The following is a 16,915-nucleotide window of genomic DNA, read 5'->3' as shown; positions in this document are numbered from 1 at the left end:
ACTGTTTGTTCAAGGTAGTTTTCAGAGAAGTCTTGTAGTAACATTTGACAGGATGTCTTATCATGCCAACCATTAACAAAACTGTAACTTTCGCAATTGATTGTTGGATGATTAAAGTCTCCGCTGATGATGACAGTATGACTGGGGGACTTACGTACAAGTGAACTGAGGTTTCCTCTCAAGTTTTCGGTTACATCAGTCTACTGGGTGATAGAAGGATCCAATTACCATTTTATTCCCATCCTTGATACTGAGTCTTACCCAAACAATCTCACATGCAGCTTTAATTTCTATCCTCAGTGGATTTGAGTTTCTTATCTACCATGACAAATACACCCCCTCCATTTCCAATAAGCCTATCCTTTCGATACACACTTAAATTTTCCCCAAACCTTGATATCTTTCACTTAATTTTAGCCCGTCACTTGTACCAACCAAGAAATATACCTAAGCAGTAGCATACATTATGACATTTTATTTTTCTAGTTGTGTAAATATGTCTGACTGTTACCCTTTTCAGTACACATTTTGCACTGTGCAAAATAAATATATCCAACATTTCACATCATTTTGCCTGTTAATGAAGTTAAAAATTTCAGATACATACAATAAGCTGTCAAATAAGAAGGGATGTATTGCATTTGTAATTGTAAAGACTTTCCCAATCTGATTGAGTAGTTTAAAATTCTCACGAGCTCAAAAATCCAAATTGATTATACTTAGAAAACTAATGTATTACTTTGAAGAACCTAAATCTGTATGTTACCACATTGAATGACACTATGCATCTGTAACACATCTATTTGACAAATAACAGGAAGGCTTAGGTTATTAAATGCTCTTGGCAAATAGTCATGGAAAGTCATAGTTCAGTTCCACAGCTTGCTGATAGTGAAGAGATTACAAAAAGCTGTAGTCACTGTAAAATTAGGCACACGGAATGAAGTTCTCAGAGTTGCTACATTTTTAAGCGTCCAGATACATTCAAGGCACTTTCAGTCCTATGCAATATATTTACCATGTAATTCCATCTAGAATGGGGATGATGATGATGATGATGATGAGGCCCCATATTCCGAGGAGTGTAGGGGACAATTCGGGAGACCCACACCACTGTACTAGGCAAGGTCTTAGTGGAGGTGGTTTGCCATTGCCTTCCTCCAACCACAATGGGGATGAATGATGATGGTGAAGACGACATAACAACACGCAGTCATCTCAAGGCAGGAAAAATCCCTGACCCCACTGGGAATCGAACCCGGGACCCTGTGCGCGGGAAGCAAGGACGCTACCGCAAGACCATGAGCTGCAGAAATAAAGTTATAACAGATTAAAAAAAAGTCTGTCAGTACAGAAACTGGAATTAAATTTAAATCTTGTACCTTGTTACTGATGATTTCAGATTAACAGGTTATTAAACATTACAATTTCATTCCCATCAACCATATGAAGTGCAACAGGCAGGCTCCATATTCCTAGAATTCCACAAAGTGTTTGACATGGTACCCCATTGCAGACTGTTAATGAATATGTATGGTTTAGATTCCCAGATATGTGGTTTAAAGACTTTTTCAGCAGTAGAACTCTGCATGTTGTCCTTGATGGCAAGTGTTCATCAGAGACAAGGATATCATCAGGAGTGCCCCAGAGAAATGCGATAGGATTGATCTTATTACCTATAGAAATAAATGATTTGATAGACTGGGTGAGCAACAATCTGAAGGTGTTTGCTGATGACAGTGAAGTGTATGGAGAGGTGTCATTATGTAGTGACTGTAGAAGGATACAAGATGACAGACGAAATTCCTAGTTAGTGTGATGAATGTTGGCTTGCTCTAAATGTAGAAAAATGTAAGTTAATGCAGATGAGTAGGGAAAACAATCCCTTAATGTTCAAATACAGCAATCTCAGTGTTCTGCTCAACACAGTCACATCAGTTGAATATCAAGTGTAATGTTGCAAAGTGATGCGAAATTGAACGAGCGGGTAAGGCTGGTAGTAGGGAAGGCGAATAGCTGACTTTGGCTTAGTGGAAGAATTTTAGGAAAGTGTAGCTCATCTATAAAGAAGACTGCATAAAGATCTCTTGTGTGACACATTCTTGAGTACGGCTCAAGTGTTTGGAATCCCCATTGGGTCAGGTTAACAGAAAGATATCAAACCAATTCAGAGGCAAGTCGGAAATGACTAGTAGTGGTACAAGGTACTGTCCATAATGCACTATATGGTGGCTTGTGAAGTATGTATGTACATTGCTCAGCAAACGTTTGGAGTACTATCATAAAATGTAGTCTATGATATTAGAGGTCTCATTAACCTAGGCACTTCATGCATTATCCAGTTAGAGCTCATATACTGGATGGTGTATACTACTGGCATGCTTTGTGGCCATTTCCCAGTCATGTAAACATACCACTGCCGCAGCGGCATACCGTGAGTAGCCCAGTATCAACAACAGCTTCAGTTTGTGTTCAGCACTACAGCAACATGCCATGTAGAGGCATACAACATTTTGATAGAGCAGTATAGTGGCTTTACTTTCAGTGGGTCATACTCAGCAAGATGTTGTTGATTGGTTACATATCACTCAATGTGGTGTGTCTAAGGCATGAAGAAAGTACAGAGACATGGGAAATGTGACCGACAGATCTCACAGTGGTCATCCTCATATGACAGTACCAATGCAGGACTGTTTCCTCCAACTGTCAGCTCACAGGCACCCAAAATCAGCTGCGAGAAATATTGGAAATTACTTCTCCCAGGCAACAGGGATTCTTATCTCAGACCAAACAGTGTGTAGAACCCATTGGATGATTCCAGAATGGAGTAATGTCATGTTTGCTGTTGAGACCACAATTGGTTTGCAACTGGACACTAGATGTGTTAATGTTTGGAGAAGTGCTAAACAAAACCAGGAATGCTGATATGTTCAGAAAGTCCATCCATTTGCAGGTGGAAGTATAATGTTCTGGGTCGCAATAATGATGGGATGGTGGATGCCTCTAATTCCCACCTATAGCAATTTGACTGGTCCCTGATACCTCCAAGAGGTCCTACAAATGATTGTAAGGTTCTACAGACATGAAGTCAGTGACAACTTCATCCTGGTCAGTGACAATGCAAGACTGCACAGTACTCTAGTAGTGTATGATCAGAGATGCAACATAAATTGAATGCACTGGCCAGCACAGCCCCCAGACATGACTGTAATTGAGCATTCATGAGACCTGTTGAAGATTGCCATTGCACAGCGCCCAAATCTAGATTACAACCACCAGGACCTCTCTGAAACTGCCATTTAGGAGTGGACCTCATACCCCAGGATAAACTCGATGGTCTCATCCAGAGCATGCATCACAGAGTGGAAGAACTCAACTGTGTGTGCAGGGAACATACGCACTACTAAAAACTGCTAATCATCATCATGAGATAAGGATTTTCACCGTTTTTGTTTTTCAGGATGTACACTTAGGAGAGAGTCTACTTTGTTTTATAATGATTTTTTGTAACTAACTAAAATCATTCTTGTTTTGAGAAGGAATTATGTTTATTTTGTTAACAAGTTATTGTACAAACCTCAGTCAGTGTACTATATGATTTATTGTACGAACCTCAGTCAGTGTACTATATGAAGCCATCTATGGTATTACAAACTTTTGTTGAGGTTTGTAGATGTAGATTTACATTCTGTTCCTATTGGATTTTAAGCAGATTGGCATTTTTCTGGCACAAATCACTTTTGTGACCTTGCTGTGCTGATTATGTGTTAGTTGACAAGAGTTAGCACTTTCCTTGGCGCTCATTGTTCTTCTGTTCTCTGTGCATCCTCAACCACTGTAAGCTTTGTGCCTTCACATCTATGGTGACTGGAGGATTTTTATATTCACAGAGTTCTGCATGTGTCCTAATTCTCCAAGTACCATTTTCATACACTGCTTCATATACTAGCACAGTACTTTCCATTCCCTTGCATCCAGGCTATTTGTGGTCTGTTGTGTTATTGTCCACATTTTGGACCCATATGTGACTACTGTTTTTATAATCTTTTGTAAACTATCATCTTCAGCTGTCTTGAAATGTTGGAGAATTGCAACATATTAAGGAAGCTGTAATAGCACCTATTACCTGCATCTGTTCTTGCCTTTATCTCTGTTGATACCCCATTATTTTTCATAACCATTCCTCTCAAATATCTGAACTGGTTTCAAACCTTTGCAATTGCTCAATGCCTCTCCATCTGCTTTTTTTTCTGGTGTCTCTGGCTGGTTTTTATTTTTGGTGTTGATCATATCTTACTTATGACCAAGTCAAGTACAGCTGTTTCACATTCCAAAACTGCATACTTTTCCAGCAGATATTCTCTATTTCTTCCAAGCATCACTACGTGATCTGCAAATGTCATTTTCTGAGTCATCCTGCTGAAAATAGTATCATCAGTTTTGTTTGGCAGTTCTTGCATGGCAGCCTCGAGAGCCAAGTTAAATAATGTCAGTGATACAGAATCTCCAAATCCTTGAATGATTGGAAAATTGTTGGAATATTTGCCATTAGCTTTTATTTTGTAAGTGGTGTTGCATAGGGTCATTTTCATGAGTCTTACTAGCTTTGGTGGTATCCCCAGCTCTAATAATGCATTAAAAAGGATTGTTTCTGTTGACACTGTCCACATACAGTTGATGCAATGTTATATTATACTCATAATACTTTTCCATTATTAATGTAAGAGCAAAAGTCTGATCTGTTTTTGCTCTTTCTTTCCTGAAACCACAATGGTTTCCCCAATCATGACTTCTGCATATGGTTGTAATTTCTTGTTCAGTATCCTAGCCAACATTTTGTAGCCAACAATCACCAGCGCTACTCCTCTATGGTTATTACAAGATATTCTGTTTCCCTTCTTTTGGGTCTGTATAATGAGGGATGTGTTCCAGTTCATTGGCATTTGTTCACTTCTGTATATTTTTGAACCAGTTCATGCATTTTATTTACTATCTCTATACCATCATACATGAAAATTTCACTTGGTATCTTGTCTTCCCTACAGCTCTGTAGTTCCTCAGCTTCTGTATAGCTGTAGTCATTTCTTTCAATGTTGTTTACTCTTCATTATCATTGCTATCAGCTTGTTTCACCTGTATTTCTTCTTTAAATTCCTGGATTTCCCCAGATTTCATTGGTTCTTTAAAATACTCTTTCCATCTTTAGACTTTCGCACGTCATCCTAGTGTGAAGTGTCTACAAAATAAACACTGTGTTCCAGTAACAGAGCTAGTATTTTTGCACTAAGTCTCAATCACGAAACCTTGATGCTGTCCACTCCAGACCATGCTACTGACTGACTACTCCTGATGAGGCAGACCACATGTTCTCCAAGGCCTCCCTCCCAGCTGCATGCAACTGTGGTGCAACAGTGCACGTTGCACAAATGGCAAACACTACTCTTTCAAATTGCATGTTAAATTTCCAAATATCTTTTTGTATTGTGTCATTTATGTTTAAAATTGAGGAGTTATTTCTGCCACACCCTGTATAATCTTTAGCTTTGTGCCATTTACTAAATGAATTTGGGAGTGTGGATAATGGGGTTTGTATGTTCAAAGTAGAAGTTTATATTATTGGATGTTGGAGGGTCAACTGTTAATTCTTGCTCTGCATATTGTTGGGTGGTTGCCACAACTGTGGTATTTTCAGCATATGGCGAAATTTGTAGAACCCCTCAGTACTGCTATTGGGTGATCATGCCAATGAAAGACAGGACTGTACATAGGTGGGTGTCTACTGCTATGAGTAAGCTGTTATGGGATATTGCAGGGCATTACAGTGGGCACTGTTGTCATTGTAGTTCACCCTTATCCAACTGACACGTGCTTCATGACCAACGTGTCAGTTAGCAGAGCACATGATTAAAAGCTTTTTCCGTGTAGAATAAAGCCAAATTTGATAGGTCCTCACCCTCCCTATATTTTTTTTCTCATAGTGAACTGCACAAATTGCCTATGATTGCACCCTTTTGCTTAGTTGACTGGTAGAAATACTAATAGCCTTTTTTTTTTTTTTTTTTTTTTTTTTTTTTTTTGTAGTCAAAGAATGTTAATGTTCAATGCAGCATCAACATTGAGGTCATTGGAAATGTAGGGTGACTTTGACATAGTTTTAGGAAAGCCACAGTGTTGCTGGAGCACCAGCAAAGGAAGTGACTTGAACAGATGTATGAAGACTTCGGGAAATCTGAACTGCAACATCAGGACAATGTTTTTAATCTTTCATTTCTCAGGAGTAAAACTTCAGTTTCAACATTGTGCCACTTCATTCAGTGCTCAAAATCTCTTAGTTGAGTTAAATTCCCAGCTTTGTACTTTTTCAGACTTTTGTCTATGTCTACCAGTACTGAATTAACTGCAAAGAATAGAGTTTAAAGTGTGTTACCCTTGTTCTCCATTCTCTTTTTTTCTGTATTGAGAGGAAGGAAGTTTGTCTGTATTGAGAGGAATAAAGAAATATTACTATCCCACCAACAATGCAGTAATTAGAGTTGAAGCACAAGCACAAATCTGGAGGAAAATTGGCTGTAACATTTTCAAAGAAATCATCCTGGCTTTCAACTTTTTAACTGATTCGGAGAAACTATGGAAAAAGTAAGAGAGATGGCCAAAAGGGGACTTGAAATCCATACTCCTCCTGAATACAATTTCAGTCTGGTGAGCACTGCATCATTTTGCTCATTTATTGAGAGAGACTCGTAAAGAGAGCAGGTTGTTATATTGGGCCACAAACACATGGGGAGTCTCCAGTTTTTAGATGTAAGCAGGGCAGGAAGTAATAGGTAACTGCTGCAGCACTTCCACAGAAATCCATATACTTAGGTAGAATGTCCATCTTAAACACAGTGCAGGCTATAAACTTTTATTGATGGAAGGGCCAGAATCTCGCACACAATATATCAGTAGGAGAGTGAGCTTTTCTCTGAGTAGGAAAATACACCATTACTGGAAGGCAGCTGAAGGATTCCAGTAGCCAGTTGTCAACAGTTGGTAATTTTACAACAGGTGCCCACTTCTGTAGTAAAAGGGACACAATCTGGAGGGTCAGAATGATATATAACCCAACAAGAAGTCTGTGGAAGACAGATAGAAAAGATAGAAGTATAGTACGTTATGGGTTGTTGCTAAGCAGATGCTCTTGTAACACTTCATGCTCTAGGTATTCTGTTTAGGAGCCTCTATTCAAGGATCGTGATCAAGCCATTTGCATAAAACATTCCTGGTGTAGATGCTCTGATGAACATGTGCCTAAGAAATTTCCAGCAGAGGAGCCTTTGACGATGACCACTGGGTTAAAGGCTATGAGACAACATAGTACATATTGTCACCATCATTGACTTTTCCACAGTTCATATGCTGCTACTATACAATGATGAATTCAGTCAATCCCAAACTTTACGCCTTATCTACAATCTGGAGATAAACACTACCCCCACCAAGACATAAATATGGTAATCTATCTCGCAAACTTGAACGACAAACACGTGCTCTGACTTTTAGTCTCCAAGCTAAATAAAATTTATGTACCTCGGCAACACAAGCCTAAGAAGCTCAACTATAGTCAGCGACAGCACTAATGGCCTCTAACCATGCACTCACAATGATTACCGCATTGCCAGTTCAGAGACAGTTACTATGTTATGCTCCTGCACCTTTGCAACATCACAGACTGCCTCATATGAATGTGCCTCACGTTTGAAGAATGACTACATTTCAAAAACAAGGTCCCTTGCCCATTTGCGAAACACTTGGCACCCTCTAGGAGTTTCAGCCATTATGAGAAATTTCACAGAAAACACAGAATACCACAGACGTCAGTCAGTCATAGTAAAAAATGATATAGTGCTCAAATATGACAGAAGTTGGTACAGTTCCGAACACGGACACAGACTGAGCATTGACTGGCTGGTTTAGCAACTATCTACTGTGCATCCCTGGCCCAGAGGCCATAAATGCTGTCGTGGACTATATTACAGACAATGTATTTGATGACTAGCTCTTTTTCTACACAGTTTCATTTTTCCTTGAACATTCTGACATGGTGTGTGATGAGTTATGAACTATATAAATTACTAGGTTGTACATTACAACACAATAAATCCTTTTTTACATTGTTTCTATAATTCTTACAGATAAAGCTAAAAGATGAACAGTGGAACAGCATATACATACTGTGTGTATTGATGTAATAGGAAAAGTTGCCATATGTCTAATAATGTATACAAAATTATTGTTAGAGACAGAAACAGCTATGGGATGCTTAATCATATTTCAGAATCTCATACCAAGTGTGATGTTGCAGTTGTCAGTTCCCATAATGGGAAGCACAAGCACCTGACCATTGACATTGTAGGCATCCTGCAGACTTGTTGGATCCTCCATGTGTAGCTCTGTTTCGAGGTCATAGGTTTGTGTGTCAAACCTGCAAAATAAGATAGGAACTGCTATTTTAACAATGAAAAAAGGTGAGATGTATAATACCTGAGTCAAGAAAGTACTGCAGCAGTTATGTATTATTTTCTTTCATGCTTAGAGCTAAAATCTGGGATTCCCATAGATTTGTGTGCCAAATAACAAACTGAAGCCGGCCGGTGTGGCCGAGCGGTTCTAGGCGCTTCAGTCTGGAACCTCGCTACCGCCATGGTCGTGGGTTCAAATCCTGCCTCGGGCATGGATGTGTGTGATGTCCTTAGGTTAGTTAGGTTTCAGTAGTTCTGAGCTCTAGGAGACTGATGATCTTAGATGTTCAGTCCCATAGTGCTCGGAGCCATTTGAACAAACTGAAATATAGATGCTGACATATCATCAACTGCAGTAACATACATCATAACATTTCCACTATACCAACTCAAATTGACAATGACACATAACTAGCAAAGAGGAGAAGAAGGAAATATTAAATTTAAGGACTAAAAGACATAAACAGTTACAAGAGAATGCATGTTCAGTAAACCTCATGAATTTCGAATTGAACAAGAAATTATTCCATGAAGTTGTCAGCAATAAGTTACATGAAGCTAAGAGTGATGATCTAGTAGAGTACTAGTTGTAAGTGTACAAGTTATTGGTGGCTGTTGCAAGAACAACAATAAAGCCAGTATACTGTCCCCAGTGAAATACTAAGAAAAGACTTAAAAACAGTATTTATAAAGAAGAGGCATTTAAAAATTGAATAAGTGGACAAAAAAATGGTTCAAATGGCTCTGAGCACTATGGGACTTAACTGCTGAGGTCATCAGTCTCCTAGAACTTAGAACTACTTAAACCTAACTAACCTAAGGACATCACACACATCCATGCCCGGGGCAGGATTCGAACCTGCTACCGTAGCGGTCGCGCGGTTCCAGACTGTAGCGCCTAGAACCGCTTGGCCACACCGGCCGGCAATAAGTGGACACTAGCCGCTCAAGTGAACATATATTTTTCTCATGTATCTGTATGTTAATAATTTCTCTGTGTAAGTTTCGAGGGCAAAGAAATATAAAGATGCACTCGAAACAAAATGATCTAAAGAGACGACGAGATACGCTCTTTTGTTAATTTTTTAGTTGTCTTCACTTCTTCTCTTGTCTTGGTTGCGTGTAGATGGACATCTTGCGAGTGCTGGCAAATGTAAGCATATTTGTACTAAGTAAGCAGATAATATATCGATTTAATATTATTGTTCACTTTTAATTTGTAAGAGGCGATCCCGATTTTATGTCCGCCTTCCTAGAATTAACCTGCATTCGAGTAATTTACAGTGCAACAATAGCAGCGGCCAACGACGCCATTACGTGGCGATATTAACTTATAAAAATTAGCAGAAGCGAAAAACTCGCCCGCTATTAATGTAAGATACATTTTTCTCCACAGCCGCCCGACTTTGCAGAAAATACGTAGCTTTAAGATTCTTATTTTCAGTACAACAGCCGAGAGCCACAGCTAGGACTCCGATTACAATGCAATGGTTAACGGAGGTAAGAAAAAATACTCTCGCGCGTGTGTGGGCCGCAATTATAGCTAATAACTGAAGATTTCTGTGCTTCAAAGTGAACTGACTAGCTGAGGAAATTAATATGAAAAGTTTATTCCATTGTTCCATTTATATGCTCATGTTTTAAGATTCAGCGAGTCTTCCGTCACTAATGTCACAAATAATTACCATTGAAGGGGTTAATATTGTTAAAAAAGAGACAACTTCACAAAATCACTTAATTGTAAATCAAAATTGAATGAAATATCATTTTGATTAAGGCCCACCACGTAAGTCGACAACAATCACTATTACCAATCAATTTCTGTAGTAAATAATAAATTAAATTACGATGGGCGACGGACGCGAGACTGGCGCCGCAACTTTGAAGCCCGATCAAAGAAAATGCTAGAATTATTAGCATGATACTTACTATTGTAATGAATGTAATTATGTATGTGCCTAATTGTTGTAAACTATTAATGCCTATATGAATTCTTTTTACATGTAAAACAACAAAACCACACCCTGAGGAGATCTGGAGAAGAAAAATTGTAGAAAAGGAAAAGGATTACACGAAAGAGAAATAACAAAAGTAAGGCTTATTGTGCAAGCATCCTGTGTAGCTCTGAGCGGAATACCGAACCCATATGCACATGAGATACCTTCGGTGAAAAAATAGTAAGTAGAGTGCAAATTAAATTGTGTGTATTTATGTGTTTATTTTTGGAGGGTATAATTATTCGTGTATGTATCAGTGTTAAGGATTAGTCAGTGGCTTAAAGTGAATTTATTATTGGTAAGATAGGACAACCTAAAGCATCCATACCAGTCGGATAAAATTCTGTTAACGTGGAAAGTGAGGATCATTCGCAAAATGTAAACGAATCCCAAGCCACCGCCTCGGATAACATAATTTCAGGAGCGGGCGGCGTGGATCTGTGGACGGTTTACGGCGCTCCACAGCAGAATGGGAACAACTCCGCTGCATGGGCACGGAGGCAAACGAGTGCTAGATTAGGTGGGACACCAGTATGCTCACCGATTGCAGACTCTTTTGCTGAATTTCTGCGTTGACTCGAAGAAAGAGACAGAGAAAGGGACGAAAAACTGGCTCAGATGCTACATGAGCAGGAGAAAAAAATAACACAAAGCTCCTTGCGCAAGGGCAACAAAGAGACGAAAAACTGGCTCAGATACTACATGAACAAGGGGAAAAATTTACTCAAAAGCTCAGTGTTCAAGAGCAGCGTAGTGAAGCGAAACTAGACAGTATCCAAAGCGATCTTGCCGAGATGCGGGACGTTCGCAAAGAAATACCCTATCTCGTGCAAAGTTTGGCCGTCGAGATGCAAAAATTACAGATATCGCAGGCTAGGCTTGAAGACTATGTCCAGACTTTAACCAACCGCGTGGATAATGTGGAGATAGATGCACGGAAAAGTATTTGTACATATTTGGAAGTGCAAGCTCAAAAAATCGAAAAAGAATTTAATGAATGGCTAGATGTAAAGGATCGCAAGATATCTGCAGAGACTGAAAGCGATGTAAAAACAGCTGTAGACTGCGGCCGCCAATGTAAATATTGACGCTACCGCTGCCGCACTACACGCTGAATTAACACAGATCAAATTCCGCGTGACAGCGGAGTTGCCGAATTGGCAACAGGAGGTCGCGCGTAGACTGTCTGTGTTGGAAAGCAATGTAAACAGTAGCGGACAGATAATGAATCCGACTCCGCGATAATAACGCAGACGGTATGCAGGTCGCAAGTGCGCAACCGCAACTTAATGAGAATTACGGGCACGAACAATATGCTATACCGTGCAGCGCACATCACGAAGTAATAAATTGGCGCAGAAAGTAGCAATCAGATGTGCAAAACGGAGGACAATGTGATAAAACACAGAACATTCCAAACCAACCCTTCAATAGCGAAAACCGAAATGTCCACCCTGTGGTATTTATTAAGAGCTTCAGGAATGTGTTTCCTAGGACATGGACGGAAAGACAAAGAATACGGTTCGTGGTCTCCTTTATTTAAGGTGACGCGGCACTGTGGGCCGCGTGTCTGAAAAATGTCTAACGATGCAACAGTTTGAAGGTGCATTCTTGCAAAAATTCTAGTCCGATAGCGTCCAAGAAAGACAACGTAAGAGTTGTACAGTCCAGAAATATACAATCCTAAGATGGGAACGTTACGCAAATATTTTGAAAAGTATATAAACAAAACCAGGTACTTGGACGAGCCCATGTCCAGTCGCGACATAAATCAGATTCCCGTAATAAAAATGAAGTTGCTCAGTGAAATTAAAAGATATTTCATCAATGTGCCGAAATATGATATAGAACAATTCATGCGAATAGTGGATTCTGTTGACTTCCGAAAACAATTGGAACCATGTGCAGGCTGTAATCAACAAAAAGATGATTACAATGGCAGCAGCAGTAACAGTAGTAGCTCAGTACCAAATGGTAACGGGAATAGGCAAGAGCACCGGCAACAGAATCGAGGAACAAACAATGGCAATAGTTATAACGGCAACGGTTATAATCGTCAAAATCGGAAGAGACGTCGTGATGGACGCATGACTAGTGGATATAATGGCAACGGCAATCCGCAATGGCGGAGCAACCGAAACCAGAGGCGTGGTTATAATGAACCGACACCACAGTGGTAACAAAACACAGCTCCACAATGGAACGCCAACCCAGGTCCATCACAGAACATGTCAGGAAGTTACAACCATAGAGTAAATATCTCTGGAGTGAGCATTGCGTTCTGCGCATGTTGTCAACATTAAACCAGGATTGTCACGTGTTTTCGGGACTTCGGTGTGCGTGTGTGCTTGCCGCAGAGTTTGAAGTTTGTAATATCAAGAGTTTTGGTTATGTTTTCACCGTTTGTTAATAGTGTAATAGCGACGGTGAATTACTGTTGTTGCTACAGATGCAAAGAAAAATATGTGAAAGGGGGGATAGTAACTTTTCATGGGTACACACCATGTAGCTCTAGTTATAGTTATCATATTAGTAAGAAACACTGTATGTGTTTTAAAATTTCGAGACGCATTATAATTAAGGCTTGATTCAGTAGACCTATTTTTCTACGGTTTTATGACTATATAATAGATATTACGGCTCGTACAAAAGCTTACAAACAATCGCTTCCTCTCGTAAATTTGCTAGTGGAACAGGAAAGGGAATGGTTAGTTGATTCAGAAAAATTTATCCTCCATGCATTTATCAGTGACTTGTCGATTATGTATATAGATTTGAAAGACGGGATGCGGATAAATTCAATCGAGTGGGAGTCTGTAATTGTCTTCGTATAATATGTGTGTCCAAACCTTTTTGTTTACTATAAAGTTACAGTAGGAGACCATGTTAAGTGTGTCTAGGACATGGAGAATGATTATGTGTGATTTATATTTTAGTTTCCCGAAGGATGAACAACGAGTAAAGATGTGGCTACAGAAAATAAGGAGGAGTACTTTTGTCCCCACAAACTATTCCAAAGTATGTTCAAAACACTATCACCGCAAAAATGATGTCAGGCTCTGTAATACTATAAAGTGCCGTATCATACCGAAAACTACCAAAAATCGAGTGCATCTGAACTGTGACACATATCGCAAAGAAGCAGAATGCAATATCACTTGTCTGTAAAAGTTACGTAGCTGGTTTTTTCCCGGTATCAAATGGATACTGTTAAAATGTCTGCGCAACATATATAAATAATTCACGACACGTACGAAAAGAATCCGTCTGTACTAGGGATGTAGTTGGTTGGTTGGGGGAAGGAGACCAGACAGCGTGGTCATCGGTCTCATCGGATTAGGGAAGGAAGTCGGCCGTGCCCTTTCAGAGGAACCACCCCGGCATTTGCCTGCAGTGATTTAGGGAAATCACGGAAAACCTAAATCAGGATGGCCGGACGCGGGATTGAACCGTTGTCCTCCCGAATGCGAGTCCAGTGTCTAACCACTGCGCCACCCCGCTCGGTTAGGGGATGTAGTGACATTCTAAATATACAGGGCGCTATACGGACAAACACACGACGTCCCGAGAACACGTGACCGTACCGCCAATGTATGTTCACAACACAAAATCTGTTCTGCGCATGTGAATGCTCACTCCAGAGATATTTACTCTATGGTTACAACCGACCAACGCAAAACCAGAGCCATGCACAGTATCAAAATACACCATAGGGGAGGCAGGGCGACCAACCCAACAGTAGTAGCACAACAACAACCAGAACCACAATGTAAGATTAGTGGAAGTGACAGACAACTGTCAGCCCACTAATTCTCATCCTTTAAACTAAAAACAGCCACAATACGCTTTCCGTTGTTGGCTGCAGGATGGTGTAGTGAGGGCACATTCACTGATGACAGCCATAAACTTTGTATGCTGAGATACAAGAGGGAATAAAAATAGAAAAGGAACTTGTAGACATACCTCAGAAATGTAAATGAACCGACAAAAGTGTTGTGCAGCCTATATTGCGAGCAGATATGTATGGAGCACCAATACAGATAATAGTCGATACTTGTGCGTCAACCAATGTCATGAGTGCAAATCTTTAAAAGTACATGAGTCAAAGTAATAGAATAGCGGTTTTGCCAGTGAAGAATTGTCGTGTAACAGGTGCAATAGGTGCACAATCTCATATCATAAAGCACCAGGTGCAAGTCGAGTTTACGGTACGAAATGAAGCAATGAAAAGCTCTTTCCTAGTAGTTAAGGGATTAGGTGTTGCTTGCATCCTGGGGATGGAATTTTTACGCCAGAGGGACGCAAAAATCGATCTCTTGAACGGGGAAGTAAGCCTTATGAATGAGGGTAGACGTGTAATTTTGCCGTTGTTGAGGATACGGGAAGTGCACGGTAAGTATTGCCGGAGCTTTCAGTCTAGATTCGAAGGCATACAGGTAATGAATTTATAATCTGACTTAATTACAAGACAAGCATATTATAAAGAGTTTATTAGTGAAAACAGAGAGGAAAAAAAGGAAACTGATAGCCACGAAAGTCATGGAGTAAGAATATTTGACTGAAGCACAACAAAACGAATTGACTCAACTACTTACAGATTACGAGAATGTGTTTCCCGAAAAACCCGGTGTTATCGAGGGCTACACCTATAACATGGAAGTGGTACCTCACGATACTTTTTGTCACGCAAAATACACCATCCCGTGGTCAAAGAAGGAGGCAGTTACGAAGGAAATAAGAAAAATGCTTTATTGGGGGATAATTGAACCATCTCTATCTCCGTACAGCAGTCCGCTCGTGCAGTAGCGAAAGCGGGCGGCAGTATACGTCTCGTGCTTGGTGCGCGCGATACTAACAAAATAATCGTACCTGTCAGAACGCGACCAGAAAACCTGGATGACCAGATACAGAAGTTTTATGGAGTTAAATATCTTACCTCTGTCGACATGCGTTCGTCGTATTGGCAAATCCGGCTAACTGAATCATCGAGAAAGTACACTGCCTCTGTGTTTGCTGGCAAAAGTTATCAGTTTAAAGTTTTACCATTTGGCTTAAATGTTAGTGTAGGTGTCTTCATTGCAGCACTTGATACAGTATTGGGACCAGATTTGTTGGATAGAGTAGCGTTGTATGTCTATGACTTATTAATAGCTACTCCTGATTGAGAAAGCCACATGGACACACTGAGACACGTACTAAAAAGATTTTCTGAGGTGGGCGTAACCGCAAACCTCGCAAAATCCAAATTTGGCGGGGAAAGAATAAAATTTCTTGGTCATGTAATACCACTTACAGGTATTGTGCCTGATCCGAAGAAAATGGCAGCAATTGAGAACTTCCCTCCTCCTAGAACCAAGACACAGTTAATGGCATTTCTGGGTCTAGTGTCATATTTCAGACGATTCATACCTGACCAGCTTTTAAATGATAATACACTGTTAAACTTGTTGAGAAAGAATACACCATGGATATGGAATGACTGTGCCAGCTGTAATTTGAGCAAATACGACAAGCCCTTTTAAATGCTAATCTACTGTCACCCTGACATGTCGAAGGAATTTTGCCTTGCTACAGACGCTTCCACTGCTGGACTAGGCGCTTGTTTATTCCAAATCGATGAGGAAGGTCGAAACAAGAACGTAAGAACGGTTTCGCAAGCCGAGTGTAGTCAAGTTGTGAATTATCATATACAGTCACAGATCCCTAAACACTAGCAGTAGTATGAGCCATGAAGAAGTTCAGATATTATGAGTACGGAAAAAATGTAAAAATTTTCTGTGATCATCAGCCTTAAGTTTTTTGCTGACATCCAAGTTAATGCACGTTGGTTGATCAGGTGTGTGCTTTCTCTGCAGGAATATAATTTCAAATTATGTATATAAAAGGTTGTGACAACGCAGTACCTGATGCTTTGTCGCGGTTGCCGCAAGGTCTACCTGAGCTAACAACAATACTAGAACAGACAACAGAGTACAAAATTTTACTCATGAAGAACCCTACTTGCAAAAAGTTCCTGCAGGCGTGCAAGCAACTGCTTAGGTTACAGGACGAAGATCCCGCCTTGGGAAAAGTCAAACAAGAACGCCTAGCTTCGGGTGGAAATCAGATAGGTAGCCATTATTCTGCGTAAAATGGGGTATTATATTACCGGAAAGATGTTAACAAGGACTTGTGGTGTATTTGTGTACCGGAAGTATGTATCAGTGATTTAATCTGGCACGTGCACCTTTTGTGGGGACACGTGGGCTTTGAAAAATGTAGAGCTCTTCTCCCAAGACAATGTCATTTTAGGAATATGAAAAGAATAATTCAGAATGTTGTAAGGACATGTGTAGTTTGTCAAAGGACGAAACCTACAAATCTGCCCACTGTAAGTGAATTGCACCCTGTTGTTCCTAACAAATCATTACGACTAGT

The 16,915-nt window shown here is 40.0% G+C and overlaps 1 protein-coding gene across 1 annotated transcript in view; it reads right to left on the bottom strand.

Annotated features, from left to right (window-relative positions):
* Window positions 1-8,313: 8,313 nt before the first annotated feature.
* Window positions 8,314-16,915, bottom strand: part of LOC126419556 (protein takeout-like) — a 100,209-nt gene continuing 91,607 nt past the window's right edge. The window contains exon 3 of the mRNA XM_050086744.1: window positions 8,314-8,464. Within this exon, the coding sequence (XP_049942701.1) occupies window positions 8,314-8,464 (151 nt within the window). The remainder of the gene's footprint in view (window positions 8,465-16,915) is intronic.

The sequence above is a fragment of the Schistocerca serialis genome, chromosome 9, assembly GCF_023864345.2.
Source record: "Schistocerca serialis cubense isolate TAMUIC-IGC-003099 chromosome 9, iqSchSeri2.2, whole genome shotgun sequence".
NCBI classification, from domain to species: Eukaryota; Metazoa; Arthropoda; class Insecta; order Orthoptera; family Acrididae; genus Schistocerca; species Schistocerca serialis.
Note: the sequence above shows the minus strand (reverse complement) of the source record. Positions and strands in the feature narration are given on the sequence as shown.